The sequence below is a fragment of the Rhinopithecus roxellana genome, chromosome 8 (genome assembly GCF_007565055.1).
Source record: "Rhinopithecus roxellana isolate Shanxi Qingling chromosome 8, ASM756505v1, whole genome shotgun sequence".
In the NCBI taxonomy this organism is placed as follows: domain Eukaryota; kingdom Metazoa; phylum Chordata; class Mammalia; order Primates; family Cercopithecidae; genus Rhinopithecus; species Rhinopithecus roxellana.
In genome coordinates, this window is record NC_044556.1 from 108,819,442 (window position 1) to 108,838,780 (window position 19,339).

The 19,339-nt window shown below is 44.1% G+C and overlaps 1 protein-coding gene across 3 annotated transcripts in view; it reads left to right on the top strand.

The window, feature by feature from the left end:
* The window catches only part of C8H1orf100 (chromosome 8 C1orf100 homolog), a 40,345-nt gene extending 21,108 nt beyond the window's left edge, over positions 1-19,237 (top strand). The window contains exons 3-5 of one of the 3 annotated variants that reach the window (XM_010353272.2): positions 634-729; positions 5,092-5,264; positions 18,518-19,237. In XM_010353272.2, the coding sequence (XP_010351574.1) occupies positions 634-729; positions 5,092-5,264; positions 18,518-18,636 (388 nt within the window). In that variant the 3' untranslated portion in view covers positions 18,637-19,237. The remainder of the gene's footprint in view (positions 1-633; positions 730-5,091; positions 5,265-18,517) is intronic. The other 2 variants (XM_010353274.1, XM_010353275.2) reach the window with 2 other exon arrangements.
* Positions 19,238-19,339: the final 102 nt, after the last annotated feature.

A 19,339-nucleotide genomic window follows, 5' to 3' on the forward strand; every position in this document is an offset into this window, starting at 1 on the left:
AGTAGCTGGGATTACAGGCATGTGCCACCATGTCCAGCTAATTTTTTAATTTTTAGTAGAGACGGGGTTTCACCATGTTGGCCAGGTTGGTCTCAAACTCCTGACCCCAAGTGATCCGCCCACCTCGGCCTCCCAAGGTGCTGGGATTACAGGTGTCCACGGCACGCAGCCCAATTCCCACATTTCAACCGTTATCAACATTTGCCCCACTGGTTTTATTTTTATTTTATTTTTCTTTTCATTTGATTTTATTTTATTCCAGAAATATGCTTGCCCACCTACTGGTTTTGTATGTCCACTTATTTCTTTTTTCCTAATATTTTGAACTTAATACCTGATACATTAAATATTTCCTTATGAATCCTGAACATAAATAACATTTTATTACAGATGCGGGAGGTTGTGGTGGGAGGAGGGAGGCCTGCAAGGCCCATACACTTAGCTATGGTAGAAAAGGCCTCGTTATGCATGAAAAAGACTCTTACCAGGAAATTCCACGGGTTTTTGGGGCTCAGTGCCAGGAACTGGGGACAAAGACCAAATACGTTTTGTATTATGCCGCAGCTGGCATTCTTCTGGAATGAACTAGTTGTAAGAGTGGCTTTCTTCTCACCTTCTCACTTTCTGCTCTAGTATATTCATTGCTCACCAAGGAAGAGACCTGCAAGGCTATTACCCTGGGCAGCTGGCAAGACTCCATTTTGATCACGGTGCAAAGAGAGCTCCCAGGTGAGATACCCTCCTCAGTCTCAATTTCCAAGAATGTCACGAAAGTTACAATGATAAAAAGTGGTGGGCAGGAGGAAGACTCCTCATAATAATGATGACAGCAAAAATAAGTATTATTTAACGGATAGAAGAGGTTTGGAAGGAAATATACCAAACTGTTACTTTTGTTTTTAATGAGTGATGACATTATTCTTACTTTATATCTTACTGTTTTGAGACAAGGTCTCGCTCTGTTGTCCAGGCTGGAGTGCAGTGGCAAGATCTTGGCTCACCACAACCTCCACCTCCCAGGTTCGAGCAATTCTCGTGCCTCAGCCTCCCCAGTAGCTGCGACTACAGGCACATGTTACCACACCCAGCTAATTTTTTTGTATTTTTAGTAGAGATAGGGTTTCACCATGTTGGCCAGGTTGGTCTCAAACTCCTGGCCTCAAGTGATCCGCCCACCTTGGCCTCCCAAAGTGCTGGGTTTACAGGCATGAGCCACTGCACCCAGCCCACAGGCACTTTGACCTTATTTTCTAGTTAGAGGAGGCTGGAAACCACGGGGGTTAAAAGCAGCAAGTAGAATAAATTACAAAATGTTTGACTTTGGGCAATTTTCATTTCTTATCCACATATCAATTGCCTTATCTATTAAATAAAATAACTGGAGTAACATTCCAGAGCATTTTAAGCACTCGACATATGTTTGCTATCCTTTGACTCAACATCTAGTATATATTACACATTTCTCTTAATTGCCTGTGACACAGTTGGCTCCTGGGTATCCTCCATGCAAGAAGGGAGCCACAGCATGTGTGGCTTCAAACAGTGCATAGTCTAAATGTAATGGATGATCAAACAAGAAGTAGCTTTAAGGGCCATTTTGTTTTAATTAGATGAATGAAGTGGAGCTCAGAGAGGTGACATGTTTGGCCTGGGGTCACCCAGTTAGTTGGTATAAAAGTTGGGCTTGGTGGCCGGGCACGGTGGCTCATTCCTGTAATCCCAGCACTTTGGGAGGCCGAGGCGGGCGGATTACCTGAAGTCAGGCATTCAAGACCAGCCTGACCAACATGGAAAAACCCTGTCTCTACTGAAAATACAAAATTAGCCAGGCGTGGTGGTGCATGCCTGTAATCCCAGCTACTCGGGAGGCTGAGGCAGGAGAATCACTTGAATCCAGGAGGCAGAGGTTGCAGTGAGTCGAGATCACACCATTGCACTCTAGCCTGGGCAACAAGAGTGAAACTCAAAAAAAAAAAAAAAAAAAAAAAGTTGGGCTTGAATCCATTTACATTTTCTGGTTCCCAGTTCAAGACTCTTTGTTCTAACTCAAATCCATACTATGTTAAACTATTAGGGCTATGTTTTCTGCCAGAGGATAGACAAGAAAGGAAATGACAGACCCCCATTGCCAGAGCTGCTCATGGTCCAACTCCACAGGACACCCTCCATGTTGTGTGAACCCTGACATCACTCTCCTCCACTTCCCACCGCCACCTCGCCTGGCACCCAAATATCAGTCCTACCAGAGGATGGCTCAACTAAAGGGAACCTTGATCTGAAAGACTTGTGCCTGCCCAAGGTTAGCCTTAAGTGGAAAACTCAATGCAAATGTCAGTCTATGAGCTCATTAAGCTTCTAGTTAAGAAGAAAAAAGAAGACAAGCAAAACAAAACAACAACTAGGAAATAATGACGTCGTCGGGACGAGACCTAAGTTCAGCTATTGTAGTCACGGTATAACTTGATAGGTGTCTAACGGCTTACCTTCCCCAGACACATTCCTCCACCAACTTGATGTCCTTCAGCATTAGAGTCCGTCCTTTGAGTGAAAGTCTTGTCTTCAGCAGGGCATTGATGTATTAGTTGAAAAGGGAGAATATTCTGGTGCTAGAGAAACACCCAGTCAAAGGTAGAGGCAGGCTGGCAGTCCAGCAGAGGCAATCTAGGAGCAGTCACCAGGGCCTGGTTCGGCACTCAGAGCCATCAGTGACACAGAAGTGACTAGATTGGTAGTGATGGTCACACAGAATCCGAATTCACAAGAGACTGATGCATTCCCCCGGCCGCTAATGTTTTGATTGACAGCGGGAGACATTCTTTCGTAGGAAAAGGAGTACCCTCACCATCATTTAAGGCACCTACTTTACAAGGTCACGTACCTGATAAGCATGAAATAAGAACAAGTAGAGGTGGGTGGGTATTCTCAATGATTCTTTAGGCCCATCCACAACAGAGCACCTTCCAATCATCCAGCATCTCAACCCGTTCAGTACCCCACGAGCATGGTCAGGTACTTGCTCTTGCTTTTTCTGAACGTCAGGCAGAGCCACTCCATTCTTAAGGAAGAACACACTCTTTCTTAAAGAAGGCCCATCACAGTCGAGGTTACCCAATCAGGCAAACATAACTGATGATGAAGCAGTCTTCGTCTCCTCTGTGACGCTGTGTGATTAGTTCACAGCGATAAACTCACAGAAGGCTATCACCCCCTTTAGATTTAGATGTTCCTAAATCTCAGCTAACACTTAATAGTTTTCACATCAACAGCAGCTCATCTCAATAGTTTTCACAACAACAGCAGCTCATCTCACCTATTTTATAGTTTAAAAACATAAACGTGTATAAGAACATTTAGAAAACATTCACAATCAAAAACGGAATGATTGAAAGTTACCCACAACATCATCACCCAAAGATAATCATGCAGAATCATCCAGATCTACATCAAAATAGGACGGGATGGGTATTTTGAAACCTTTTTATTTTTGGTAATAGCTGCATTGAGATAATTCACATACCATATGATTTATCCATTTAATTCAATTGAATGAATTCAATTCAATTCAATGCATAATTCAACTGAAACCTTTGTTTAAACATGTATTGTGGACTTTTTTCCATTTCAAAAGTTATAATCCTACTACAGCATCCTTTTTTTTTTTTTTTTTTTTTTTTTAGATGAGTCTCACTCTTGTTGCCCAGGCTGGAGTGCAGTGGCGCGATCCCAGCTCACTGCAGCCTCTGCCTTTGGGTTCAAGTGATTCTCCTGCCTTAGCCTCCCATGTAGCCAGGATTACAGGTGGCCACCATCACGCTCAGCTAATTTTGTATTTTTAGTAGAGATGGGATTCACCATGTTGGCCAGGCTGGTCTTGAACTCCTGACCTCAGGTGATCTGCCAACCTCGGCCTCCCAAAATGCTGGGATTACAGGCATGAGCCACCGCACCCAGCCGTACAGCATCATTTTTAATGGTGGCGTGGCATTCCCACATATTTCTGTGTCATTGTCTAAATAATTTCCTACTTTTTTGCGTGCAAGCTATCCCACTCTTTTTATTATCATAAAAACACTTGGACAAGCATTCTTAGAGCTAAGTCTTTGCTGACATCCTAATTGTTGGGACAAAATATGTGCAGATTTTCAAGGTCTTAATATATATCACCAAAGCTGGACCAGTGAAAGTAAACTGCCACAAACGATATTTTGCCATTACATTTTGGTTGTTCTTTGCTTTGCTTTTCCAAGGGATACCTATTTGAATAGGGGTACAGGAAGGTTATAACTGATTTCAAGTCCATCAAACCCCAAGAGGCACATAGTGGTTAGTCTAACCAGATGTTTGATTCCTTTTTTATTTTATTTTATTTATTTATTTGAGACAGGGTCTTGCTCTGTCACCCAGGCTGTGTCTCGGCTCTCTGCGACCTCTGCCTCCTGGGCTCAAGGGATCCTCCTACCTAAGCCTCCCTAGTAGCTGGGATTACAGGTGTACACCACCACACCTGGCTACTTTTTGTATTTTTTTGTAGAGACGGGTTTTCGCCATGTTGCCCAGGCTGGCCTCGAACTCCTGAGCTCAAGCGATCTGCCCCCATCAGCCTCCAAAAATGCTGGGATTACAGGCGTGAGCCACCACTCCAGGCCTGCACTGGTTCCTTGAAGCAACAAACATCCACAGAACAGTTGCACTGGGAAAGGCACCAGGGACCTTGGAGCACGGCGAGTGGCTGTGCACGGGCAGATCTAGTGGAGAGTGTGATGTGCATCACCTCCTAGGACCGTCATTGGAGAGAAGGAGGGATGCTAAAGGGAAGAACAGGGAACAGAAGTCCCTGAACCATCTACTACAGCTTTGCCAGGGCTGGTCTAGAGCTATGGGAGTCTTATCAACACTCTCTTGTTAGCCTCATGGCCATTTCCAGGGAACGGATTCCAGCTGATAAGAAAATGGACTGCTTTTTTCTACTGAGTTTGTCAACACTCTCTTGTTAGCCTCATGGCCATTTCCAGGGAATGGATTCCAGCTGATAAGAAAATGAACTGCTTTTTTCTACTGGGTTTTCAGCAAACTGTTTCTGTTTCCATTTAGACCGCTCATAGACTTGACAATTCCACCCAAGAGAAAATACCACTATCAGCCTCAATTAGACCAACAAACGCTCATTCGATATATTTGCCTTCGAAGACATTCAAAGCCTGCTGAGCCGTGGTGTAAAGAAACCACTTACCAAAGAGACTATTCTCTGCCGTTCTATGAGATTGGTAAGTCAGGCCAACTGCTCTTAACTCTCTGAGATTAACCTTGCCTGGGCCACAGATCAGCATCTCCCATGGGCTCGCTGTCTCAGGGAGCCTGTTTGGGACCAGTCGAGCTGGAGGCATGGATATGTGTGTGTGTTTCTGTGTGCAGGAAGAATTTAGAGGGCCTCCCAAGGCTCCTCCCTATCTAGTTTCCTGCAGAGGAGACTTCAGGGATGAAAATGCATATATCCTTTTTAACACACGGTCTCAAGTCTGACCACTCTTTTCTTTTTTTTAAATTAGAGACAGGGTCTTGCTATGTCGCCCAGGCTGGCCTTGAACTCCTGGCCTAAAGCAATCCTCCTGGCTCAGTCTCCTGAGTGGCTGAGACTACAGGCATAAGTCACTGCACCCAGCTAATTGCTTAATTTTTTTTGTGGAGATGAGGGTCTCACTATGTTGCCCAGGCTGGCCTCGAACTCCTGACCTCAAGTGATCCTCCTGCCTCAGCTTCTCGAAGTGCTGGGATTACAGCTGTGAGCCACCACACCTGGTCTTCACTGAGTCCCTTGTCACATGACAGTCATTATTGTGCCTAAACATAGTGTTAACGGAACTTTTCTTATTCCCGATTTCAAACTTTACAACAATGATTTGACATTTGGAGGTATGTTTCAGACATTCTAAGTTCCCCTTGTAATATGTGAGGCTGCAGCATGTAAAAAAATACTGAAAGGGGGCTGGGCATGGTGGGTCACGCCTGTAATCCCAGCACTTTGGGAGGCCGAGGCAGGCAGATCACCTGAGGTCATGAGATTGAGACCAGCCTGCCCAACATGGAGAAACCCTATCTGTACTAAAAACACAAAATTAGTCAGGCTCGGTGGTGCATGCCTGTAATCCCAGCTACTCAGGAGGCTGAGGCAGGAGAATCTCTTGAACCCAGGAGGCAGAAGTTGCAGTGAGCTGAGATTGTGCCATTGCACTCCAGCCTGGGCAACAGGAGCAAAACTCCATCTCAAATAAATTAAATAAATACTGAAAGGGACTGAGGCTCCCGACATATAGGACCTTGGGAGAGGACATGTAGACACCAATTTAAACATTGCTGTGTTCCTGCTGTCATTGGTGCTTTGAATTTTAGTTCTTGGGATGAATTACTTCATTGACAGACTTTTTTTTTTTTTTTTTTGAAATGCAGTCTCACGCTGTCGCCCAGGCTGGAGTGCAGTGGCACCATCTGGGTTCACTGCAACCTCTGCCTCCTGGGTTCAAGCGATTCTCCTGCCTCAGCCTCCCGAGTAACTGGGATTACAGGCCCACACCACCACACCTGGCTAATTTTTGTATTTTTGATGGAGACGGGTTCTCACGCTGTTGGCCAGGCTGGTATCGAACTCCTGACCTGAAGTGCTCTGCCTGCCTTGGCCTCCCAAAGTGCTGGGATGACAGGCGTGAGCCACTGCACCTGGCCAACAGACTTTTAAAATGAGTAAATCTCAATATTTTGGAGGCTCTTACACTGTGGTAGGCACATATTTAGTCCTGAAAGCAGCTCCCTGAAGTAAAGTCCTACTATTTTCCCAGTTTTACCATAGGAAAAGCCAAGTCAGAGGCAGTTTATTAACGAGCCCCAGGTCACACAGCTAGGCGGTAGGAAAAGCAGAATTCAGCCCCAGGTCATTTCAAGCTGTGCTTGACTTGGAAGATACACAGCCTCTGTCACACCTGAGTGTCACCTGTACTGCTATTTATTTAATAGTTTTCTTTAAAGAGAGTCACTTTCTATTTACTTAAAATATGGAATGCCTGGGCTGGGCCCCTGGGCCCCAGGGAATAGCAAATACAGCCATCAGGAAGAGCAGGACTGGGCGGGAGAGGTGGATCTTGGGGGAGTTGAGCCAAGGATAGGGGTGGCAATAGATGGAACTGCCAGGGGAGCCAGGGGTTGCCAGCAGGGGTTTGGGATGAGAGGCTTCAAGCAGGGCGAAGCTGGGTTCTGGAGGTTCAGAGAAGATTGGAGCCTGACCACAGCGGGAGCTCAGGGACTGGGGAGGAGGCTGGAGCTGAGGTCAGGGTCACTGGGAAAGGAGGTGCTGGGAGGGTGTGCAGAGTGGTGGGGGTGGCCGTCCCAGGGGACCCTGGGGAGGGTTGTGGCAATGGAAGCCAGGGATTCGTGGGACATGGGTTAGGGCTGAAGGAACTATGAAGCTTGGGGCGGCAGAAGTTGCTGGGGGTTGAGGAGGGGCTAAAAAGAAGGGATCAGAAAACGTCAGTGGGGTTCCGGTCCCCACAGAACTGGCTGAGCAGGTTGTCCTTTCAAGACTAACTGGGAGTTTGAAATCTGTTTCCTTTGCATGAGGAAATCCAGGTGGGCCTCCAGTTTCCAAAGTGACCTTCAACAGGACCTTCTTTGCAACTCCTCTGCTATGAGGAGATCTCATAGACAGACAGACAGACAGACACAAAAGGTGTTCTCCCTTGCTTAGTTTAGAAAACAGTTTTTAGTTCTTTCCAAACCTATGGAGCTAAATGAATGTTAGCAAAGCAATGAAATGCTTACCATCTACTATATATTGTGCCAGTTCATAGAAAGTCCAGGAGATGATTTCAGTCCTGCAGGGAACTCACAATCCAATTGGGAAGATGAAGCTTGGGACTGACTAAATACCAAATAGGGGAGCAGGAGTTGAAAGACGAGGCCGGGCACGCTGGCTCACGCCTGTAATCTCAGCCCTTTGGGAGGCCAAAGCAGGAAGATCACCCGAGGTCAGAAGTTCGAGACCAGCCTGGCCAACATGGCGAAACCCCATCTCTACTAAAAAATACAAAAATTAGCTGGGTGTGGTGGCATGCACCTATAATCCCAGCTACCTGGGAGGCTGAGGCAGGAGAATCGCTTGAACCCAGTGGGTGGACGTTGCGGTGAGCTGAGATTGTGCCACTGCACTCCAGCCTGGGTGATCGAGACTCCATCTCAAAAAAATAAAAAATAAAAATGAGATCACTGGGACCTAGAAGAGCCAGAAGAGCAGCGTGCAGGAATGGGGACCAGAGCTGGGCCTTGATGGGTCAGGTGTGCACAGTGGAGAAGAAACAAGAACAGCAGAGATGGGGACCCTGAAACTAGGGACAGTACACAGGATGGGTGAGGCATGTACGGGAGTGGAGAGGACTCCAGTGAGGCAAATACTGGCTTGACTGGGCAGCGTAGAAGGGGCAGTGAAAGATGACATGCGGACTGGCAGAGTAGTAGGAGAGAATACCCGAACAGAAGAGCAGCTGAAGGAGTGTGGGAAGCTGAATTTGGACAACCAGAGCCATTGTAGGATCACAGTCAAGGGAGTGACCCAGTCAGCTTTAGAGGACATGAGTCTGTCAGTTCTGCTCAGGATGGGTTGGAGAAGGCATGGACTGCAGGTGAGAAGAGCAGCTCACTGTTGCAGTGATACAGTGTGAGCGGCATGAAGCATTGGACAAGATTCAGGCATCACAACACTGCATGCCTGAAGCGTTCTAGCTACGTGGTGTTGGGCAACGTACTTAGCTTCTCTGAACCTTTTTGCTCCTCTGTAAGGTGAAGAATCAAAGTCCACTGTTGAGGACAGCTGTTAGGATTTAAGGATGTCTGCCATGTGCCTAGAACCGCGCTAAGTGGCATACTCACACACACGTACGTGTACACACTCCTCGCTGCAATTAGTGGTAACAGTCCCCGTGAACTAGGTAGTAGTAGAATTATTGTTAGCCCCATCTAGCAGAAGAGGAAACAGGCTTTGAGACTTTAAAAAGTCTACTCAAGCAAGTAGCTGGTAAGTCATCAGTCCAGCTCAAGCGGAGATATGTTACCCTCCAAAGCCCACGCTTTTCAATTAAATGAGGGAGGTTACAGGGGAAATGGAAAGAAGACTCATATGGCAGAGCATTTGGAGTGAAAAAGGACAGTGCAAACAGAAAAAGAAACGGAGGGAAATGAAAGACAACTCTGCACCCTCTCATTTGTGCAAAATTGGTGATGCTTCTGATAGAAATAATGGATTTAGGCAGAAGAGATGTAGTCAACTTGGGATCTAGGGACAATTAAAAACACGGTACCAGAAAGTGGTGCAGCCTGGGGACCATAAGAGGAGAAACAGCTTCAGACAGTCCCCTATTTAGTGAGGTTTGAAGCTAGACCAATTCTAGAGATGATTTTTATTTATATATTCATCCTTCATTTATTGAATTACGCATTGAATGTCTATTTGTTATCTATTGCTGAGTAACAAATCATTCCAAAATGTAATGACTGAAAACATTAATGATGTTTTTTTGTTGTTGTTCTCATGGTTTCTGTGGGTAGGAATTTGAGAACTGCTCAGTTGGGCATTCTGGCTCAGGGTCTCTCTTAAGGTTTCGGTCAGATGTCAGTGGGGGCTGCAGTCTTGCCTGAAGGCTTGACTGGGGCTGGAGGATCCACCTCCAAGGGGGCCCACACACGTGATTGCTGAGCTGGTGCTCGCTGTTGGCTGGAGACCTCAGTGCCTTTCCATGTGGGTCTCTCCATGGGGCTGTATGAGTGTCCTGACAGCATGGCAGTTAGCTTCCCTTAGACAGAGCAATCTGAGACCACGGTGGAAACCGCAATGCTTTTTATGACCCAGGCTCAAAAGTCACACATTGACACTTCTTGGCCAGGCACAGTGGCTCATGCCTGTAATCCCAACACTTTGGGAGGCCAAAGCAGACAGATCACCTGAGGCCAGGAGTTCGAGACCAGCCTGGCCAACATGGTGAAACCCCATCTCTACTAAAAATACAAAAATTAGCCAGACATGGTGGTGAATGCTGGTAATCCCAGCTACTCAGGAAGCTGAGGTAGGAGAAATGTTTGAACCCAGAAGGTGGAGGTTGCAGTGAGTTGAGGTCATGCCACTGCACTCCAGCCTGAGTGACAGAGCAAGACCCTGTCTCAAAAAACAGAAAACAAAAGTCATACACTGTCACTTCTGATGTATCCTGTTAGTCACATACAGTCAGCTCTAAAGCAGTGTGCAGAGGATTACACAAGGCATGAATACCAGGGGGCGAGAATCATTGGGGTCCATGCTGGAAGCTGGTGACCCCAGTATGATTTAGTTGTTTGTTGAGCAACTATTATGAACTAGACACTGCTATCTGCCGAGTACAGTGACCAGGGAAGATAAGATACCTGCTTCCACAGAGCTGACATTCTGGTGGGGAATATAGATCATAGACAAGTGCATTTTTTTTTTTTCAAATCATAGATTGTGGTAGTGCTATATGGGAAATAAGCAGGGAGATGAGGATAGCTAAAGGAAGTTACTTTAAATAGGGCAGTCAGGGAAAATGTCTATGCAATTTTAGCTGAGCCCTGAAAAATAAGAATGAGTCACATAAAGGGCATTTCAGGCAAAAGTAACAGGAAGTGCAGAAGCCTGGAAGCTGGGAAGGGCTTGGCATATTTGAGGAACAGAAAGGAGACCAGTGTCATTTGGTGGGTAACGAGTTAAGAGGGATCAGGCAACTGGATTTTATTCTAAGAGCACTAGTAAGACATTGAAGGATTTTTAACAGAAGAGTGACATCTTATATTTTAATGGCATTATTTGTATTACTCTGGCTGCGGTTTTTTTTTGAGACGGAGTGTTGCTCTGTCGCCCAGGCTGCAGTGCAGTGGCACAATCTCAGCTCACTGCAACCTCCACCTCCTGGGTTCAAGCAATTCTCCTGCCTCAGCCTTCCAAGTAGTTGGGACTACAGGCGCGTGCCACCAGGCCCGGCTAATTTTTGTATTTTTAGTAGAGGCGTGGTTTCACCATGTTGGACAGGATGGTCTCAATCTCTTGACCTTGTGATCTGCCTGCCTCAGCCTCTCAAAGTGCTGGGATTACAGGCGAGAGCCACCATGCTCGCCCTCTGGCTGCTGTTAAGACACTGTTTGGAGGGGAAAATGGAGGGGAAGAGTTTCTCAGGCAGACCACTGAGAAACAATTTAGTGCGTTAGACCAGAGATGATGGTGGCTGGGACCAGCAGGGAAGATAAAGAGGAGTAAATGGATTCCAGAGATATTTTGGGGGTGGCATCAACTGGACTTGGTGATATATTTGATGCCAAGAACACTTTCACTTACTCATACGTATCCCTTCAGTAAATAATTTGAAGGCCTGTTTAAGTGCCAGTCAATGTGCCAGGTTTTAGCAATACCACGTGAAGCAAAAATAGACACAGGATTTCTACACTCAATAACCATGGATGGTAGTGGTGGCTCATGCCTGTAATCCCAGCACTTTGGGGGACCGAGGTGGGAGGATAGCTTGAGGACAGGAGTTTGAGACCAGCCAGGGTGACACAGTGAGAACCCACTTCTACAGAAGACATTTAAAAATTAACTGGGCATAGTGGCCCCTGTGGTCCAAGCTACTCAGGAGGCTGAGTCAGGAGGATTACTTGAGCTCAGGAGTCTGGGGCTGCATGAGCTATGATTATACTACTGCACTCCAGCCTGGGCAACATAGCAAGACCCCAACTCTAAAAAATAAATAACTGTAAATAACCATAAAAGTCTACCTGCCTCAAATGCTACGAAGCAGAGTTTATATGGGGGTATAGGAGCGTACAGTAAGTCACAGAAAGCTTCCCTTAGGAAATTATGAGCCAAGAGCTGAAGGATAAGCCAAAAGTTAACTGGGCAAAGAGTGGGGAAACAGGTTCACAGCGAGTACAGCATGTGCAAAGGCCCTGTGGCAGGAAGGAGCATGACACGTTTGAGGAACTAAAAAAAATAAGGGTGTGCTGGAGTATAGAAATCAGGAGGGATCATGGAGCAGGGTGTGGTGGAGGGACGGCAAGGCCAGAGTAAGAAAGAGGTTACAGGTCATATTCAGGGTTTGGCCTCTAGTCTGAGAATAAGGGGAAACTGTTGAAAAGTTTCAAGGAGGGCAGAAGTAATGGTTACAATTTCATTTTGTGAGGGATAAAAGACTACAAACTGGGTCAGTGTATACCGCTTGGGTGATGGGTGCACCAAAACCTTACAAATCACCACTAAAGAGCTTACCATGTAACCAAATACCATCTGTTCCCCCCAAACCTATGGAAATAAAAAATTTTTAAAAATTCATTTTGAAAATGTTACTCTAACTGTGAAGAAGAAAAGGAGGGGCAGGGTGGGGAGCAGCATGGGGCGAAGATTGAATGTGGAGAGTCAGGAGGAAATTGCAGTGGTTAAAGTTTTTTTCTTTTTTTGAGGCAGGGTCTCCTTCCCATTGTCCAGGCTGCAGTGCAATGGTGCAATCTCGGCTCATAGCAGCCTTGACAGCCCAGGCTCAAGTGATCCTCCTGCCTCAGCCCCCCGAGTAGCTGGGGCTACAGGCACGCGCCACCACACCCAGCTACTTTTTGTATTTTTTGTAGAGACAGGGTCTCACTATGTTGCCCAGGCTGGTCTCAAACTCCTGGGTTCAAGCAACCCGCCCACCTCAGCCTCCCAAAGTGCTCGTATTACAGGCATGAGCCACCACACCTGGCCAGGTTAAAGATTCTTAATTTTGGTTACATTGCTTGGAGTTTTAAAAAATCTGGACGCCCAGGCTATACCCAAAACCAATTAAATCAGGATCTCTGGGTGGGGCGGTTAAGTGGGGGTCCCAGGCATCAATCGTTTTTAAAACTCCCCAGATAGATCTAATTAAACTAAAGAGCTTCTGCACAGCAAAAGAAACTACCATCAGAGTGAACAGGCAACCTACAGAATGGGAGAAAATTTTTGCAATCTACTCATCTGACAAAGGGCTAATATCCAGAACCTATAAAAAACAATCAAATTTACAAGAAAAAAACAAACAACCCCATCAAAAAGTGGGCAAAGGATATGAACAGACACTTCTCAAAAGAAGGCATTCATACAGCCAACAGACACATGAAAAAATGCTCATCATCACTGGGCATCAGAGAAATGCAAATCAAAACCACAATGAGATACCATCTCACACCAGTTAGAATGGCAATCATTAAAAAAATCAGGAAACAACAGGTGCTGGAGAGGATGTGGAGAAATAGGAACACTTTTACACTGTTGGTGGGACTGTAAACTAGTTCAACCATTGTGGAAAACAGTGTGGCGATTCCTCAAGGATTTAGAACTAGAAATACCATTTGACCCAGCCATCCTATTACGGGGGATATACCCAAAGGATTATAAATTATTCTACTACAAAGACACAAGCACACGTGTTTATTGCAGCACTATTCACAATAGCAAAGGCTTGGAATCAACCCAAATGTCCATCAGTGACAGACTGGATTAAGAAAATGTAGCACATATACACCATGGAATACTATGCAGCCATAAAAAAGGATGAGTTTGTGTCCTTTGTAGGGACATGGATGCAGCTGGAAACCATCATTCTCAGCAAACTATCACAAGAACAGAAAACCAAATACCACATGTTCTCATTCATAGGTGGGAATTGAACAATGAGATCACTTGGACACAGGAAGGGGAACATCACACACTGGGTCCTATTGTGGGGAGAGGGGAGGCGGGAGGGATAGCATTAGGAGATATACCTAATGTAAATGACGAGTTAATGGGTGCAGCACACCAACATGGCACATGTATACATACATAACAAACCTGCACGTTGTGCACATGTACTCTAGAACTTAAAGTATAATAATGACAAAAAAATTACATAGATCTAGAAATTGAACAATTTAGTAACATATTGCTAAATTCGAAAAGTTATAAAATAACAATGGTTTTAAAGGTAAAAATTATATATGTGTTAAAAATTCTAGAAGAATAACAAAAATGTTATCAGTGATTATTTTTAGGAATAGATTGGAGGTGATTTTTTTTCTCCTATCTGAATTGTCAAATTGTCAACTTTCTTACATAAATATATTTAAAAAAAAAAAAAAACTCCCCAGATAATTCCATAGCGCAGCCAAGTTTGAGAAGCAGTGATTTAGGCAGCAGATGCCGGGTGTTAGCAGTGTAGTAGTTAGCAGACGTATCTACATTTGAGAGATGCGTAGGTGGCAATGATTTTATAAACAACAACAGGCCGGCAAAGGGCTGGTCTGCAAGAGGCCTGACAAGGATTCCTTGGGGAAGAGTTTTTCACAGAATAAGAGAAAGAATATTAAGTTGTTTATCAAAGGTATAGGCTGTTTATCCTAACGATTTGGCCAGTGATTGTTTGTTTGTTTGTTTGTGATGGAGTCTCACTCTGTCTCCCAGGCTGGAGTGCAGTGGCATGATCTCGGCTCACCACAACCTCCACCTCCCAGATTCAAGCGATTCTCCTTCCTCAGCCTCCCGAGTAGCTGGGATTACAGGTATCCGCCACCATACCTGGCTAATTTTTGTATTTTCAGTAGAGAAGAGGTTTCACCATGTTGGCCAAGCTGAACTCCTGACCTCAGGTGATCCACCCGCCTCGGCCTCCCAAAGTGCTGGGATTACAGGCGTGAGCCACCGTGCCCTGCCTAGGCCAGTGTTTGATCAGATTTTCAGGGCAGAAGATATATCTAGATTAGCAAGGATTTACATTTATGTTCCGTTCTCTGAGGTGTCTGATTAAATATAGACCACGATAGAGCATGGTTATTGCTTAAGCAATTCTTCCTCAGTTAAGATGATTTCTTAGCACACGTCATTTCATTGATTTCCTTAGGAAACATTTTTCGGGCACTGACTATGTACAAGACACAGTGGAGGGTATGTAGAAGGCGCTGTCCTCAGAGAGTTTATAGCCTGGGAGGATAAGATGGCCCCTCGGCGGAAAGTTACCCTTGTGTGACTCACCCTAGTGCCAAATAATTCAAATAACTCATTTTTCCAAACTAAAATATATGCCTTTACTGACAGCGTGACCCTTAGGCTCTCTGATGCTCAATATTCTCATCTGTGAAAAGGATAAAAATAGTATCTACCTAATAGAATTGAGATACCGATATAAAGAATTTAAGCATTGTGCCTGTATGTAATATTACCATGCCTTCAGAAATGTTAGTTACTATTAGTATTGATCAAGAATAAACGTGTCCCATAATCAGTATCTGTAAAAGACCAACACAATGGAATTGCATATATCACTGAGATTAAGTTCTAAAATTGGCACACAAGGTAAAAATCATGCATGATCGAAGTTATCCTTGAAAAATATCTTAGACTGGCCAGGTGCAGTGGTTCACACCTGTAATCCCAGCACTTTGGGAGGCTGAGGTGGGTGGATCACTTGAGGTCAGGAGTTCGAGACCAGCTTGGCCAACATGGTGAAACCCTATCTCTACAAAACACACACACACACACACACACACACACACACACACACACACAAATTAGCTCGTGCCTGTAGCCCCAGCTACTCAGGAGGCTGAGGCAGGAGAATTGTTTGAACCGCAGGAGGTGGAGGTTGTAGTGAGCCAAGATTGCACCACTGCACTCCAGCCTGGGCAACAGAGTGAAACTCCATCTCAAACAAAAACTCTTGATTGTTAAAGAGTGATATTATATGAAATCATTAACGTATTTGGAATACATGGAATTCTCAGCAAGGTGGTTAAAGTTTCTCTGTGGTTATCAACTGATTATTCATTTTATTTTCCAACAATGACTTTCAAAGGAGTCACCACCACGAATCCACGTGAACAATAATTACATTTTGTCAGATGATAAGGAAATCCAAAAAATCATTTCACACTTTCTTTCCATAGCATCCTCAATCTGTGTAGCACGTTTCAGGGTTGATAACACCCACTGTTCTCACAACACTGACTGTTGAGTTCACCTGGCTAAACTGTGTATGATTCAAATCCATCGTACAGCCTACAAGGATCACGAAGAGTTGCTGAATGGAATTCCTCACACTTCTAAATTACTTTAATACATTTCCAGAGATAGTGTAATTAGAAGGCCATCATTGCTATTTGACTCCATAAAAAACCTTGAAAAGTCATATTGTTGCTGACTACAGACAGGATCACACTCGATTAAATCTAAAATTCCTCAAAGATTTCATTTCTAGTCATACTCCTTGGGCTAGTGAAATGTTATCCATTCTTAATATCCAGAAATGTTTATTTCTTGAGATACTGTTGAAGCACTAAGGAATGTAGACTAGAACAATGAAGGATTAATGATTTTGGAGTCTGTTCTGTGTCAGATGTGGACTGTACCTCTTACAAGCGATGTATACTTGGGCAAATTATTCTTTTTGAGATGGCGATATCAGTGTACCACCGAGAATTACTCTAAATATTAGAGTAATGTAATACACTCTAATATTCACCTAATAATATAATAAAGTTTTGTTATAATGCAGCCAGGTGCAGTGGCTCACGCCTGTAATCCCAGCACTTTGGGAGGCCAAGCTGGGCGGATCACTTGAGCTCAGGAGTTCGAGACTAGCCTGGCCAACATGGCAAAACCCCATCTCTACTAAAAATACAAAAATTAGGGATGGTGGCAGACACCTGTAATCCCAGCTACTTTGCTGAGGCAGGAGAATCACTTGAACCCGGGAGGCGGAGGTTGCAGTGAGCCAAGATGGCACCTCTGCACTCCAGCCTGGACGATAGAGTAAGACTCCATCTGAAAAAAAAAAAAAAAAAAAGTTTTTTTACAATGCTTTTGAAACACTAGTCTTTGGTTCCTTGAGCAATAATTGTATTAAAGTGAAGCCCTCTTTGAACTCCTATTTTCAGATAAGCAAAACTGTTAATGATTATAGATTATAGATTATAAAATACGAGGGAACACCAATGGGTATGAATTTAGGAATGGCAGGATCACCCAAGGCAGGAGAGTGGGTAGATAAGACATGTGAAATCTCAAGTAAGACCAGTAGATTTTGAGTTCTGCCTCCGCCATTTCCTGGCTGTGTGACCTTGGGCAATGTACTTGTCACTCTGTTGCTTCTGATAGCAAAGGGGATGGTGAAACAGATTCAAGTTGAAGAAAGACTGGTTTAAAGTGTTTTCTTTGGCTGCTGTGTGGAGGTTGGATTACAGCAGGAGTGTAAGGAAGAGGAAAGGATATCAGTGTTTTAGGTGAGAGTCCAGGTGGCCTGGGCCAGGGTGTGATGGGGGCGTGGAGAGAAGTAGGAAGTGAAAATTAATTGGATTTGGTTGGTGAGAGAGTGGTTAAGGGTGACTCCCAGGTTTCTGGTTTGTGTTATTATAAGTAACACAGAAAAATGGATGAACTTCATTGATTTCTTTGCTTTTCTCTTTTTTTTTTTTTTTTTTTTTAACGTTTGAGATGAAGTTTCCCTGTTGTTGCCCAGGCCACAGCGCAGTGATGCAATCTCGGCTCACTGCAACCTCCGCCTTCCGGGTTCAATCAATTCTCCTGCCTCAGCCTCCCGAGTAGCTGGAATTACAGGCACCTGCCACCACGCCCAGCTAATTTTTTGTATTTTTAGTAGAGATGGGATTTCACCATGTTGTCCAGGCTGGTCTCGAACTCCTGACCTCAAATGATCCCCCCGCCTCGGCCTCCCAAAGTGCTGGGATTACAGGCTTGAGCCACCACGCCTGACCTATTTTCTATTTGTTGTGATATCTATCATACCTGCAAAAAAATTTTGTACATATCCAATTTAAAGAGTAATAAGAAAAATACTTATTTATCCCTTAGGTCAGTTGTGAAAAATAATTTCCTAATATACTTAAAGCCTTTGAGTCTCCCATCCTTCTACCCAGACATACCCTCTATCCTGAATTTGTGTTAATCTTGCCTTTGCTATTGACTGTTTTTACCATATACATATCTATTCCCAAATAACATAGTGATTGATTTTGTATGGTTTTTAACTTTGTTTATTCTGTTTTGGAGTTCATTGAACTTTTCTAATCCAAAGGTTTAAAGTCAATAAAATTTGAAAAAACAAAGAAACCTCTGAAAAAAGAGAAAAAAAGAATTTAGGGATGGCAACAAGTGCAATTTGATCAAAATAAGGCACTGGTAAGGTAAGACTAAAAAGGTTTGGGGGTACAGAATGAAATGTCAACATGCAAATTTATGTAATTTATTTCATTTTATTTACATCTTGGCATAATTGAATAATATGCCTCTTAATCAGAGACTGAACCAAGGAAACAACCTTTTGACTGAGTTCTTTTTCCCATATTTTAAGTGCAGTCATTTGTCTTAAACCCCAAAAGTTATTTTGTTATTGTGCACAACTGCTAAAAGGACAGTGTGTTAAAAATTAGGAGCGAGTAGTCTTTAAATAAATCCTTAATTTGTTTTAAATTCCAGATTGGAACCAGAAATTAGCCACAGTTTCGCTGAATCCTCGACCACTTAATTCACTGCCAGAGCTCTACTGTTGTGAAGAGAGAGGCGGCTTTGAAAGAAATGCTTTTAAACTAAAATAACCATGGCATTTGAACAAAATAACGTTTGGCATTCTTAGGTGGCTCTTTTAGACTAAGTTAATGGCAGCAGAACTACTTTCAATTTAAGTGTGTATACAGATGGCTATAATCCTAAAATATTTACATGTTGCAAATTCTTTGCAGATTAAGTTGGTCAGCTTAGAACAGGGACTCAAGATCTATCCTTAAAAGAACTTGAATTTTAGCCCCTCCCTCTTATTGCTGATGCTGGCAAGCTATCTTACATTTAGGCCAATGGTTACACGTAGGATCAGGTAAGAAGATCATTGTATCTGCACAATAATTGCAACACTGTTGGGAAAAATTAAAAAAAACCTGGGGGACTTGGCCAATTAGGAAGAAAACTAGCACTGGAGACCCTCAAGGGGCTCTGGATGGAGAAACCCAGGTGTAGTCTGGGGCTGTTAGGGAGATGAAGAGGATTAACTGAGAGTCTGTATACAGGAGTTAGCATCCCTATCTTGGCAAGAAGAAAGCCTGACAACTAGGCATCAGCTCCTCAGGCAGAAAGCTAAAGGGTCTTCTCTAAGGAGAGGTAAGGATCCCAAGGAAAAAAACCTTACATTTGGCTTCTAGGGACCCCTGCCCTCCCCCAGTTCCCCAGCATACTGGTTAGCTCCCTCCTCACTCACTCCAAAGTAACACCTATCAACTGATAAACTTCTCCAAGAATGCAGAGTTC